The sequence below is a fragment of the Montipora capricornis genome, chromosome 9 (assembly GCF_036669925.1).
Source record: "Montipora capricornis isolate CH-2021 chromosome 9, ASM3666992v2, whole genome shotgun sequence".
In the NCBI taxonomy this organism is placed as follows: Eukaryota; Metazoa; Cnidaria; class Anthozoa; order Scleractinia; family Acroporidae; genus Montipora; species Montipora capricornis.
Genome location: NC_090891.1, coordinates 46,892,477 through 46,904,405, shown reverse-complemented (window position 1 = coordinate 46,904,405; position 11,929 = coordinate 46,892,477). Strand labels below are relative to the sequence as shown.

Genomic DNA, 11,929 nt, shown 5'->3' with positions numbered 1-11,929 from the left:
AATAATGGTCTTGATCACAGACTCAGAAAACAGAAATAATTGCAAAAATTGCAGTGTCAGGTATCAAAACTGACACACAATTTCTTGAAAACATGTGGAAAATAAACATATGAGGAGGGCAAATTGGGATTTTCAGGTTTTGCAGGTTTAGGTATTTTAAATTGCTACATTAACTATGACGGAATTCACATCTTTCCTATCTAAGCCATTTTAGGACATAAACATGTAGTCTGTACGAGAAGAAGATTGCTGTTTACCATTTTCAAATATCTGTTTTTGTTCCAGAGATATTCAAGTTTTTAAAGTGTTCAAATGAGCCAAGAGATAACATCATAAACTCAACCGAATTTTGGTCAAATATGATGAAGAAAGATATCTCAGCCAATTTGTATCAGAAATGCTTGATTCTTCGCAGTGCAATTCTAGTAGGTGCACATGTGCTCCACAATATGAGCATACCATTTTTGTTACCATGGCACTATACTGGGTTCCAGACCTCCCTGACATTAAAGGCTTTGCAGGCCACCTTTGACGTTCTATTTTGATATTTGCCAATGGTGCCTCATCTGCATGATCCTGCAAGCATATAAATATGTTAGGCTGAATTTGTGGCCTTGTTAACCCATTGACTTCTGGGGGTTCCCCATTGACGAGTACAATCGTCTGGTATTAGACAGAGTAAAATACTAAGTGAGGCCGGTTTAGGGCTGAATGGGTTGAATGTTTTTCTCCCTTAAGATCACCAAGAATATTAAAATCAGGTTGGAGGGGACTGGAAAAGAGTGAGTTGTCATGGAAACAAGTTTCTTTATAGCCGTATGTGTGTTGCCTGTAGAACTATTAGCCCACCAAGTTTCAATGGTCTCTGGTGCAAATTGACTGAGATAGCCCTCTAATTATATACTTAATGTTAAGGGAGCATTCACAAAAACTTGTCGGGGGGAGGGGGGGGAGGACTGATGAGAAATTCCCCCAAAACAATTACATACATACATACATACTTAATTGACTGCTCCCCATAGGGGCTTTTCAGGGCCAATGAAACACAACAAAACGACGGAGCAGAACAACAACTGTTAAGAATCCCAACTGGCCGGAGGCAAAGCAGTTGGCTATTTACAAGTGCAGCTGGAAAAGTTGAACCAGGGACTACCAGGATCAAATTCAATGAGTGTTCAGGACGCGTCTTGAATCAGGGATCTCCAGCTCTCAAGGGGAGCGCCGTAACCACTGGGCCACACTGCATCCTAGAGGTAAAAACGGGGAGGGGGGGATAGAAAAATATAAACACTCTCAAGGGGGGTACCTTAAATAATGAAAACCAAAATTGTCATTAGCCAATGTAAACACAAGAGTGTAAAATGGGGTTGACAGGCGTACACGACTCCCTTGTATGTGATCTGGTTTCCTTTTCCTTTGTCATCATTTTGCTCTCTCAAGTACAAACCGGTATTTGAATGGATGCCTCTTTCAGGCGCTTCCAGCAAGATTTCATTTACCAATGGTTTTTGTTCTCCGAGACTTTAGATTCATACTACTGTGTGATATTTTTTCTTCCAAGGAAATAGTTAGTGTTGATAACATATTTTTAGTTTCTTGGTGTTATTTCTCTGCAGCAGGCCAGAGTCCAGACATTTCGCCCAGTGGTTTCCCATTCCATGTCTGGTACCTTGATGTCAATATTTAAGGGGTTTATTATATTTTTTATTACTATTTTTATTACTATTTTTACTAACCTTTTAAAGAGAATTTGAGTTAAGTCCGGCCCTGGGAAACTGATTCTTGGGTTCCAGAAACACTGGAAATAGCAGTTCTGACTGTTCTATTTGACAAAATTTCCTGGGGGAGGGCAGGTATCGTGTATTGGTTTGTGCAGCCATGAGGTAGGTTGGGGGTGTCTCAGAATTTAGGGACAGTAAACGGGGGTCCCTGAAAACATTTAATGCAGAAAGTAGGGGTCCTCCAATTTTTTTAGATACCGGTAGTACATAATTCTCATCAGTCCCCCCCCCCCCCCCCCAACAAGTTCCTGTGAATGTTCCCTAACTTGGGTTGAGTCAATGATGTCATCACTCCTCTCATTTGCATATTTTACACATTTTTCAAAATTAAATATTTCCGAAAAAATGCAGATATTTCTAAACGGTAAACCGCGTTTTTAATCTTTTCTGGTATTCTACGTGATTTGATCATAGTAGCACCTTAAGCTTGGTTTGTAACTTTTTGCACTGAAAAACTTTGGATTTTCAGGTTTAGTATGTGTTGCAGTTTGCAGTTTTTCCCAAAATAAAGGCCATTTATCAGATTTGGTATCCATGAATGTGGTTTTCAGTTTTCCCTGTTCAGTATATAGTCGAGATTCATCAATTTGTATGTGTGTCAGCCATTCTATAATCATGCTACTCCCATTTCTTGAATAAGCCTTGTGACACAGATTTTTAAAAGTTTGTATCCTCCACGTATTACCAATGAATTAATTGATTATTAATTAAACTGCTTTGAAAAATTGGTTTTGATTGTTTTGTCTATGGATTTTGGTTTTGATCAAAATGTAGAGAGGTTTTCAGTTTTGAACAACTTTTCACGCAGTTTTAGCCCCAATGCCTCTGGCCTCATCTGGTGTTGGTCCTACCAGTAAAGCAGAGTTTGTGTGCTTTGTTGTCTTTTGAGCAAGTGTGTGTATCAAGTGGTATTCCAGCATCTGCATCTTGCATAGCTTCCACAATTTCTCTGAAAATACACCAGACCATATTACTGTAACATTAAAGCATGTTCTCTCTGGTACTCAAAGAAAGACCTATGGAAACACAAAACAGAAATGTGTACCTTATTTGGGTGGGAGAAAACTGTACAGCTGACCCTGAATAAGCTCGTATGGGAACCATTTCAGACTCTATTTGCTACAAATTTAAAATGGAAACCATGCATTTAAAAGAAATTCAAGTATACAGTGTACAACAAAACAATGTCTAATGTCAGTCGTTGTTTGTAGCTACTCAGGGGCGAATCTAGGGGGAGGGTGCAGGGGGTGAAGGGGGCCCCCTCCCCCCTGAGATGAGCTTTCTAATTCAACTGGTATTCTAAAAAAAACGTCACCAGCCACCTACGTCATTCCTTTGTGGTGCACCCCTTTCTGAAAAAAATCCTGGATCCACCTCTGCTACCCTGGTTTGGAATTGAAAGTAACTTAACAAAGTTACAGTTCAAAAGACCCCAGGTTCCGACACGTAAAAAGTGTATTCATAAGAGGTGATTTAGAGAAACCATTCAAAGAGTCCTTTTATAGATACTAATTTAAATTAGCGACCTTTGACACTAATGAGAGGAGGTAAGTGTCAGGTAAAAGGCCGCTATCATCACAGTTCAAAGCAGTTTGAGTGGAATTAATGTGCTATGCCTCCAAACAAAGGCATTCATGGTACCACCTGTTGACAGTGATAATTTTAGACTTATCCCAACCTATTGTATGGTTGATCAAGCAAACAAGTTCCAACAACACAGAATTTTCCTTTTTGTAAAGAAAAACCACAGGTGATTCTTTAAATGTGTACCGAACTGGCGTTTGGTTTGTTCGATATATACTTGTTCACAGTCATTGCAAGGAATGCAATAAATGGAGTCAGTTTGTTTTTGACAGTTTACAAGATCCTTTGGTTTTCAGAGAACTTTTGAGAACTTTGACGTTAAAGAGATTTATAGAGAAAGGACTTTGGATAGGCATTTGCCCTCAGAACATTGAGCACATACATGCATGTATTCTTACTCTTTAACCTTTAAGTTAGAATCACACAAGGATGGAAGGCATTCTGTCGTCGTGAGCAAGGAAGTGGCAGTTAAAGTAATAGAATCCATGCATGCTTTAAAAGAAATCAGAGGACTTCCACCTTGCCGTGCTAAACTACTGTAACACACCACCCAAAGACCTCAGCATGTTCAATAATGCATTGTGGTGTTCATTGTGTTGTCCTGGTAAAGCAGTTCAGAGCAAGCTGGGCTGGGGTGTAGCTGAGGCCTTTGGATGGTGTGTTACAGTAATTTAACATGGCAAGGTGGAAGTCCTCTGATTTCTTTAGCATGGATTCTACTACAGTAACTTTAACTGCCACTTTGGCTTTCCCATGGCCTTGGAAATGGTATTAGCTGTAGGTGGTGTGCGAAGTCTCTGTACTCCAAGCTGATGAATTTTGGGCTGTTATCAGTTTGGCAGGAGCATTGGATGCCACACCAGGCAAAGCGGTGTGCACTTTAGTCTTGCAGATAATGGTGGTGGCAAGGGTGCCTCAAAGCTCGTCTACCTCAATCCAGTCAGAGAAGTGACAGATGGTGTCAAGGTATCATTTTGGTGGTAAATACATGAAGATGTCTTGGCTTATAAATTGTCAGATTTGTGTGGGGATTGGCAGTGATCTCATAGGTTTTTTGGTTGAAGCTGAGCCATATTGTGTAGATGTCAAAGATGGTCTTCCACATCCAAGGCCAGAATAGGACCTCAAACGCCTGATGCATGTGGTGGAATCAGGACCAAAATGATTTGCATGGATTTTATGGGGTGGGGTGGGGTGGGGCAACACTTGGGTGCCTTTGTAAACAAGGTCATTCTTTACTGTCCAGTAAGTGTGGCCCAGTGGAGGTCAAGTGGAGGCAGTGTGGCCCAGTGGTAATAGGACGCTTGCCTTGAGATCCAGAGATCCCAAGTTCAAGAGCTGCTCTGACCACTCATTGAATTTGTTCCTGGTAGTCCCTGGTTCAACTTCCCAGCTGTACTTGTAAATAGCCAACTGGTTTGCCTCTGGCCAGTTGGGATTCTTAACAGATGTTGTTGTTCTGTTCCCTCCTTTCATTAACTGTGTTTCATTGGCCCTGAAAAGCCCCTATGGGGCGCAGTCAATTAAGTATGTTTTGTATTGTCCAGAAGGCTTGTCAGAGTTGTGGAACTTTATTTCTTTCAGCTGGTCATCACCTTTGGAGAACAACAGTGATAAGCTTCTGGAGAAGGTCATCTGTTTAGTTGCTTCGATATGGCAAGCTTAAATTGGTGGTTTCCAGTGCCACAGGGTTAAAAACATCAGAGAATTTTCCATAGTGTTCTGTTGTATGTAACAATGTTGCATGCAAGAACTTCCTGTTGCATGTTAGAACTTTCTAGAATTACATTGGTCAGTTTTCATCAGTGAGCAATTCTAAAATCGACATGTTGTAATGTACAATAATAGTGTTGACTTAGAAACCTTCACAAAAACTATATAAACAGCTTTAGTTTGGACAGTTGTGTTGCTGTCGTGGAATTCTGTCCCGTAAGTAATTTAAGTGATAAATTAAATAAGATGATGAAGAGTAGTGAGAGAACCAATTTCCTGTGAGAAAAAAGAAGTGATAGCTGTTGTGGACAAGTGGTTATAGTTCATGACCTGTTACTGTGGTATGACTGAATTGTTGCAAGGGGATTCCATTGTCAAGAAAAGAGCTTGCTAGTGGACAGTTAAAAAGTTGTACCTTAAGTTGTTGTAAAGTAGTAGTTTGTCCTTAAGTCAATAAGTACATGTAGGAGAGTTTACAAATACACTGCCAGGAGTTACCGGTAAATTAACTGTGTAAGAGAGTCTATCTGTTGGCATTTGTCATAACTCCAGTAGGAGTGTGTTGTGTCAGAGAGATCAATGTATAATGCTTCACATTGATCAAGTCTGGAAGTACAGTTAGTGAGAGTGTGTCAGCTACATATACTTAGATAAAGGGACATACAATTCCTTTCTTACGGGTTCGTGCTGGATTTTGTCCATAAAATTCCAGGAGAATTCAAGGAGTTTTCAAGAGCCAGGAATTGAGCTTTCAAGGAGTCTTTATAAGATTTCTATGCCATACATAACATTATAGTGTTTCAGTGTTTTCTTCAATGCTGAAAAAGTCTGCCTTAATATTCCTTATCACACCCTGCAAGTTATATTTAAGTGCATGCATGGACATTTTAATTTTAGGTTTTAATATTTCACTAATAGTCAATTTTGGGCTCAGATTTTTGAAATGTCTCTTTTAACTTAGCATGATGCAATCTCGACAATTTTCAGCCAAGCAAAAATTCAAAGAGTTTTCAAGCAGTTTTCCACAAAACCTTTTTTTCAAGGGCTTTTCAAGCGCCCTTGAAGTCCAACATTAAATTCCAGGGCTTTTCAAGGACTTCATGGAGTAGCACGAACCCTGTTTCTTGTACTTAAGGTGAACTGGTATCTCTAAACTCTCTTGCAGTCTACTTGGTGCAGTGTTGAATCGTTTTTGGGTAGAAGGTTTTCTCTGTCTCAGGGTTTTGGCAAGATTCCTGTATTCCGTTTGCATGTAGAAGTCATGGAAACGGAGCTCAAAATTCTTAAAGTTTTTGCGTATATTGCAATTGCATTTCAACTTGTCCATTTGAGTATCAATCGCCATGATGTTGTGGTAAGGATGAGAGTATTTGCTAGAGTTTCCGAAACTAAGAATAATTTGCTGGGATTCTCTAAGTCAATTTGTTGGGTCAATCCTACTATTCTGACACCATGTTAGGCTCCATGAGCAGTGGAAACCACAGGACCCCAAACAAAAGCAAGTGCATTTCTTTCAAAAGGTTGAAGCAAATCTCAACTCTGTGCCCTGGGCATGAGTAACAGGTTATGCCAAAACAGAGATCAGATACATTATTTTGAATCAGCTCAATTGATTGCCTGAGTGTTGGTATCCAAACTAAGGAAATCATTTGGTTTTGGTTTCTGGCCCTGAATTACCTTATCCTTGATGTCTAATTTCCTGATTGCATTTGCAATTTCTGTGGTCCACTCTTCTCGTTCATCACTGTTGGCTGCCTGAAGCAAGTACTCTACATTGTCCTTAGTTGTTAATCTAAAATCGCCCTGAATTGCATCAGACAGGATCAAGAAATAATTTGGATAGCACATGCTCTCCCATTGGTCAAGGGCTTCTTGTGTTTATATAAGAGTATGTAAACACAGCTGTGACATCACATGCATTTTGATTGGTTATGTGGTGTTAGACATGCATTTTGATTGGCTGGTAGCAAATATGAGTGGGTATCAAGAAAATCTATTTCAATCAAGGAGTACAAAAACCCTACATTTTCCTTCACTTGTCGAATTATTTTTGAGAAATACTTATAAAAGCAACAAAGGACTTTTTTTCCGTGTTTACATAGCCTCATCTTAACACTCGGGGAGTTGGGAGAATTCTCGACAGTTAAGTAAACCTTCAACTGCGTCTCGAGTTTGCATAACTGTCTCAAATTCTCCCGACTCCCCCTTGTGTTTAAATGAGGCAATGGAAACACAGAAAAAGTCCTCTATTGCTTAAATATTTTACTGTGCCACATTATTATCTTATGCTTTTATATTAACCTGGCTGCCTAACTCAACAATATAAAAAGGAAAGTACAGTAAAGATGATATTAATTTTGCATTACCTCCTTTTTTGTGTATTCAATGCAAGGAGAAACTAAAAAGCAGCCCTGAAGAGGAATCTCCCCTGATACTTCCATGATCTATTAAAATAATTATTGTAGAAAATTGAAGGAATATTTAAAAGTAAAACATGACCATAAGATATCAGTTCTTATATAGGCGACATTAATAACAATTTAAAGCCTAAAAACTTACCAGGTCTTTTTTCCTGCAGTAAATCAGAGCCTCGTCGTACAAGATGAACCATCTGGTTTTCCAGTTGTGGCGAACATGTCCCTGTTAAAATTAATGTTCAATTTTAACAGTTAACTTCAAATTCACACCGAAGATTTAGTGTACGCGGGACTTATCCTTAGATTTATTGATGAAAATTTGCAGTGATATCTCTCCATGCTGTAGTTCACATTTGTAATTTCTTGCCTCCTAAGTGAAGCTAGATGTAGGATAAAAGTGTGACGAAAACGTGCTTATTTTTGAAGAACATCACAAATCATGACGCGAACTTGAAAAAGCAGCTAGCTAGTAACTGTAGCTTAGGTTAAAGAAGGGGAAACTAAGCACGGAAGCTCACCTTTTTTACCAGAAAGCCTTCCTTTAACTTCCTTGGAGCTTTCGATTCCATGTTATCTATTTTCGAGTACCCAAATCATATCAAAACAGCTGAACCATGTATTTCCTTATAGTTTGCGTGACAAGCAAAACGTCCAGTTGCACTACCAGTTCGGTAAGCTTAGTTACATATCGATAATAACGAGAAATTTAAAAAAACCAGAAATGAAGACAATTTAAGAAGACAATGGTGGCCGAGTATTCTTAAGTCGCTCCATAAAAGGAAGGATTGTATGTGCTAAAAACGAAATAGCGACAAAAGAGATGGGAAAAATTTATAGATCGTTTTCACTGTCACGCAATAAAAAAATAAATCGAAAACCATCCAGTGGAAAAAGTCAAGAATTCGTGATGTTGTAGAAGATAAATGAAGAAGACACTTCTCCAAGTTTTAGGACTGTGCGTTTCTCCCAACTTCAGATATTCGTCGTAATGTTTCGAATAAATTTACAGAGGCCAGTATGAAAACGCCATGTTGGTGCACATCTGTGGTGCACCAATATGGCGGCCGGAAAATAGTGTCAACATCTGTTACTTACTTTGGCTATCTAGGCGAGTGATCATCTGTACTGAACAGACAGCTATTTACCTAAGCACTTTCTCTAATGCTTTAAATTCTAAAAAGGCTCAAAACCATGAGATAAATATATATTTCTCGTCGCCTCGTGTCACGCACCGCTATAACTCAGAAATTCAAAATGCTCTGGTTTCCAAACGAAGCACGATATTGAGCTTTAAAATTGCAAATGGAGACAAATTTACCGCCCGATTGAGGATAAAAACTTTCGTGGCTCTTTAGTTTTGGATTTTAGAAAATGATGACGTCACGTGAAACGATCTATTGAATCAATCAACCAAATGTCACGCTGTACAGTGTGTCAGCAGTGTGTTACCATACGAACCCAGGCTTTCTTCGCTTTCTTCCCCATCTCGATGCTCGAAATGCTCGATGACAAGGCAACCTCGTTCCCAGGGTCTTCTCGGCTTTCAATATGGCGGCGGGTCTTGAGAAGACCCTGGCACACAGCAGATCACGTGATCAAATTTTGTCCATTGAGGATGGACAAATATGCAAATTTTTTCCAAAATGGCGGCAAGAAATAAGGTGAGAGAAATCTGGGTACGACAACTGCCAACAAACAAAATGGAGTACGAAGGGGGAACCCAAAGCTGTAAAATTTGATGTAAGAAACCAAAAATACGGATGGATGAATGCACGAGCAACGAGAATGCGGTAGATGACACAGAAATCTTGCTTTTCTTTTCATTTCATGTTATTTTAAACCAATTCAATTTTATAGACGGCTATTATTTCTCGGGGCTGTGATTTTTAAACAGTTTGGAAAAAGCCATTGCACACAGTTTCACCCGTAACATCACAGACATTTGATTACCGTAAAATCCAGTGAGCTAAGGTTTAATGAAAGCCCTGGTTCTAGCTATTTAGTCACGGAGGTGTGCTCGCTGTCTTTCGTAATGTATAGTTTATATTGCATGTTTATTTTCAATCAATTAAACCTAATTATCATTAATTTTTCATACACTTGAATGATTATCTGATTTCTTATCGGTGTATATGAGCCTTCTGACAACGACTTTCCCCAGTATACATTGACCCAAAGCTATTGACTGCACGTGCAAGTATTGTCATGTCAGTGTAAAATCAGTATTTTAATTGTCTTCTGATTGCCAACAGCGAACCACAGCATGTTTAGTGCCCACATTCTTCAACTTGTTATTGTAAATATATTTTGTGGTAAAGTTGACGTAATCAAGCCAATGTACATTGTTGAACATGCTATTCCATAGGATTAGCAATCTGCTTCTTGCACTTTTCAAGCTATGAAAAGAACTTTTCCATGTCTTATCCCACCAGTGAAGACAATGTGATGTCTTGGAATGCTGCTCATGAAATCTGTTGAGCCTAATTAAAAAAGGGCACAATTTGTGCAAGTCCTAAACATAAGTATCTCATCATCTTTAGCAGTTCTTGTCGAATGAGCCCAGGGTTAGGGGTGGATCTTTGCTGTTTTATCAAACTGGCTTTTAATCTCTTCTGTTTTGGAGGCAGTGACAATGGCACGGTTTGTTTTATTTGCCTCCATTCCTTAAACTACATTTTTGTTTCGTTTCATTTACTCAGAAATGAATTGTATCTATTTAGACTTCAGGGTGAACTATTTACACAATGAAGTAGAGTGGCCATTCAAAACAGAGTTTGTAATTGAACATCTAAACATCTATGAGACGTAAAAACAAACATGTGAACATGTGAACCTGAAGTATAGCAAATCATAATGCTGACAAGCATGAAAGTGAACGAAATTGGTCATAAATATGAAGTTTTCACTATCTGAATGATTTTCGGTTACATTAAAGGGATGTATTGTTGAAAAATCCAAAGCTATCTCTCTTCGTGGTAATAAGTAATGTAAACAATCTTCCCACTGGTAAGTTGTAGTTACTGTAGTAAATAGGGTTTTCCAGGAACCAGTTATTTTAAAGCTAGTACTGGTAACTTCCTAGGTTCACATGTACCACAAGTAATGGAAGATTCACAGAAAATGGAATTTGAAATTTTATGCTGTGGCATTTGAAGGAAAATTAGGTATTTGTAGACAAGTATCATTATGTTCTTCTCTTTAATGGTTAATATTCCTTGACAGGCTTCTAACCGTTCAGAGAGTTTGCGTCCACATTTTTGTCCTTCTTTGTTGAGAGTTTCAATAGACGAAGCGAAATATATATGACCGACCAAGTGACCCACAATTTACAGTATTTTATCTTTTCTCCTGCCCTTACCATTCCAGAAACAAAACACTATTTCGTTTTGTGAAATAGTTTCTTGTTGCTGGTGAAGTTGCAAATTTCCTGTGCTTTGTCACCTTCAATTTTATTTCCCAATCCCCCTGTCTAGTCCGCAATTTTCCCCCAAATCACTCGATGTACCACATCTTCAGACAGTAATTAAAATGCCACAACTTGAGCAATGCTAGAGAATATTTTCAAAGCATGTTTTGAAAACGAATAATTCACAACTTAAATTATTGGAGTACAAGAAAACTCACAGGAGTGTGATGCTAAAAAAGTAATGTGTACAAAATTAAAGAATACTGTTTAATATACATATTTATATTTTTAAATCAGAAGAGGCAAAAATTGAAGTCATTAGCGAATTGACAGGTCAATAAGACTATAATGATAAGCCTTACAATTATTTTCAAGAATAATAATTATTGATAAGACTTCACAATCTTAAGTAACTCTCTTGGAAAATTACAAGATGACATGCACTTTGTTTGGGGTGAGGAGATTAATATTTTTTATTAATGAAAGTAAAAGGCAATGATGAAAACCGACCGACCTAGATCTCTCTAAGCACCATGCACTAGCTGAAGAGTGTGGAAGAGATAGGAAAGAATATGGATTACTGCAGCTGCAGGTCTATTGAAATAATACACAGGTCAATTTCCAAAGGTGAGTGTACATGTCACCGTGCTGCAGACAAAGAAACGACACCAAAAGTGTCTGCTAGCGCTAATCACTCAACAAAAATGTTGTTTCAGGTCTCGGGGAAACTTTTGGCTTAGTTGTTGATTATTGGAGCAGCGACCTCTAGTCTTGACCTGTATTTAACAGACCCGCCTTCATTACAGCTGTCACACGAGTCAACAGAACCACATACAACTGCTAAATCAACCACATCAATAATCTATGAACCCTGTTGCACAATTTTATAATTTGTAACACAATCTGACATGGTGAAAACATTGAACAACAGTAACAATACTCGCGTCAGGGAATTACAATTATGAGACGCCAAAATGAACCAAAACGCAAAGGTACGTACGAAATAAAATCACTTAATTACCGTTACG

At 38.5% G+C, this 11,929-nt stretch overlaps 1 protein-coding gene across 1 annotated transcript in view; it reads right to left on the bottom strand.

Moving 5' to 3' along the window:
• Positions 1-8,524, bottom strand: part of LOC138017860 (pleckstrin-2-like) — a 20,808-nt gene extending 12,284 nt beyond the window's left edge. Inside the window, exons 1-6 of the mRNA XM_068864843.1 lie at positions 8,014-8,524; positions 7,638-7,718; positions 7,445-7,522; positions 6,756-6,881; positions 2,827-2,900; positions 2,633-2,730 (exon numbers count right to left, since the gene is read on the bottom strand). Of these exons, the coding sequence (XP_068720944.1) occupies positions 2,633-2,730; positions 2,827-2,900; positions 6,756-6,881; positions 7,445-7,522; positions 7,638-7,718; positions 8,014-8,064 (508 nt within the window). The 5' untranslated portion in view covers positions 8,065-8,524. The remainder of the gene's footprint in view (positions 1-2,632; positions 2,731-2,826; positions 2,901-6,755; positions 6,882-7,444; positions 7,523-7,637; positions 7,719-8,013) is intronic.
• Positions 8,525-11,929: the final 3,405 nt, after the last annotated feature.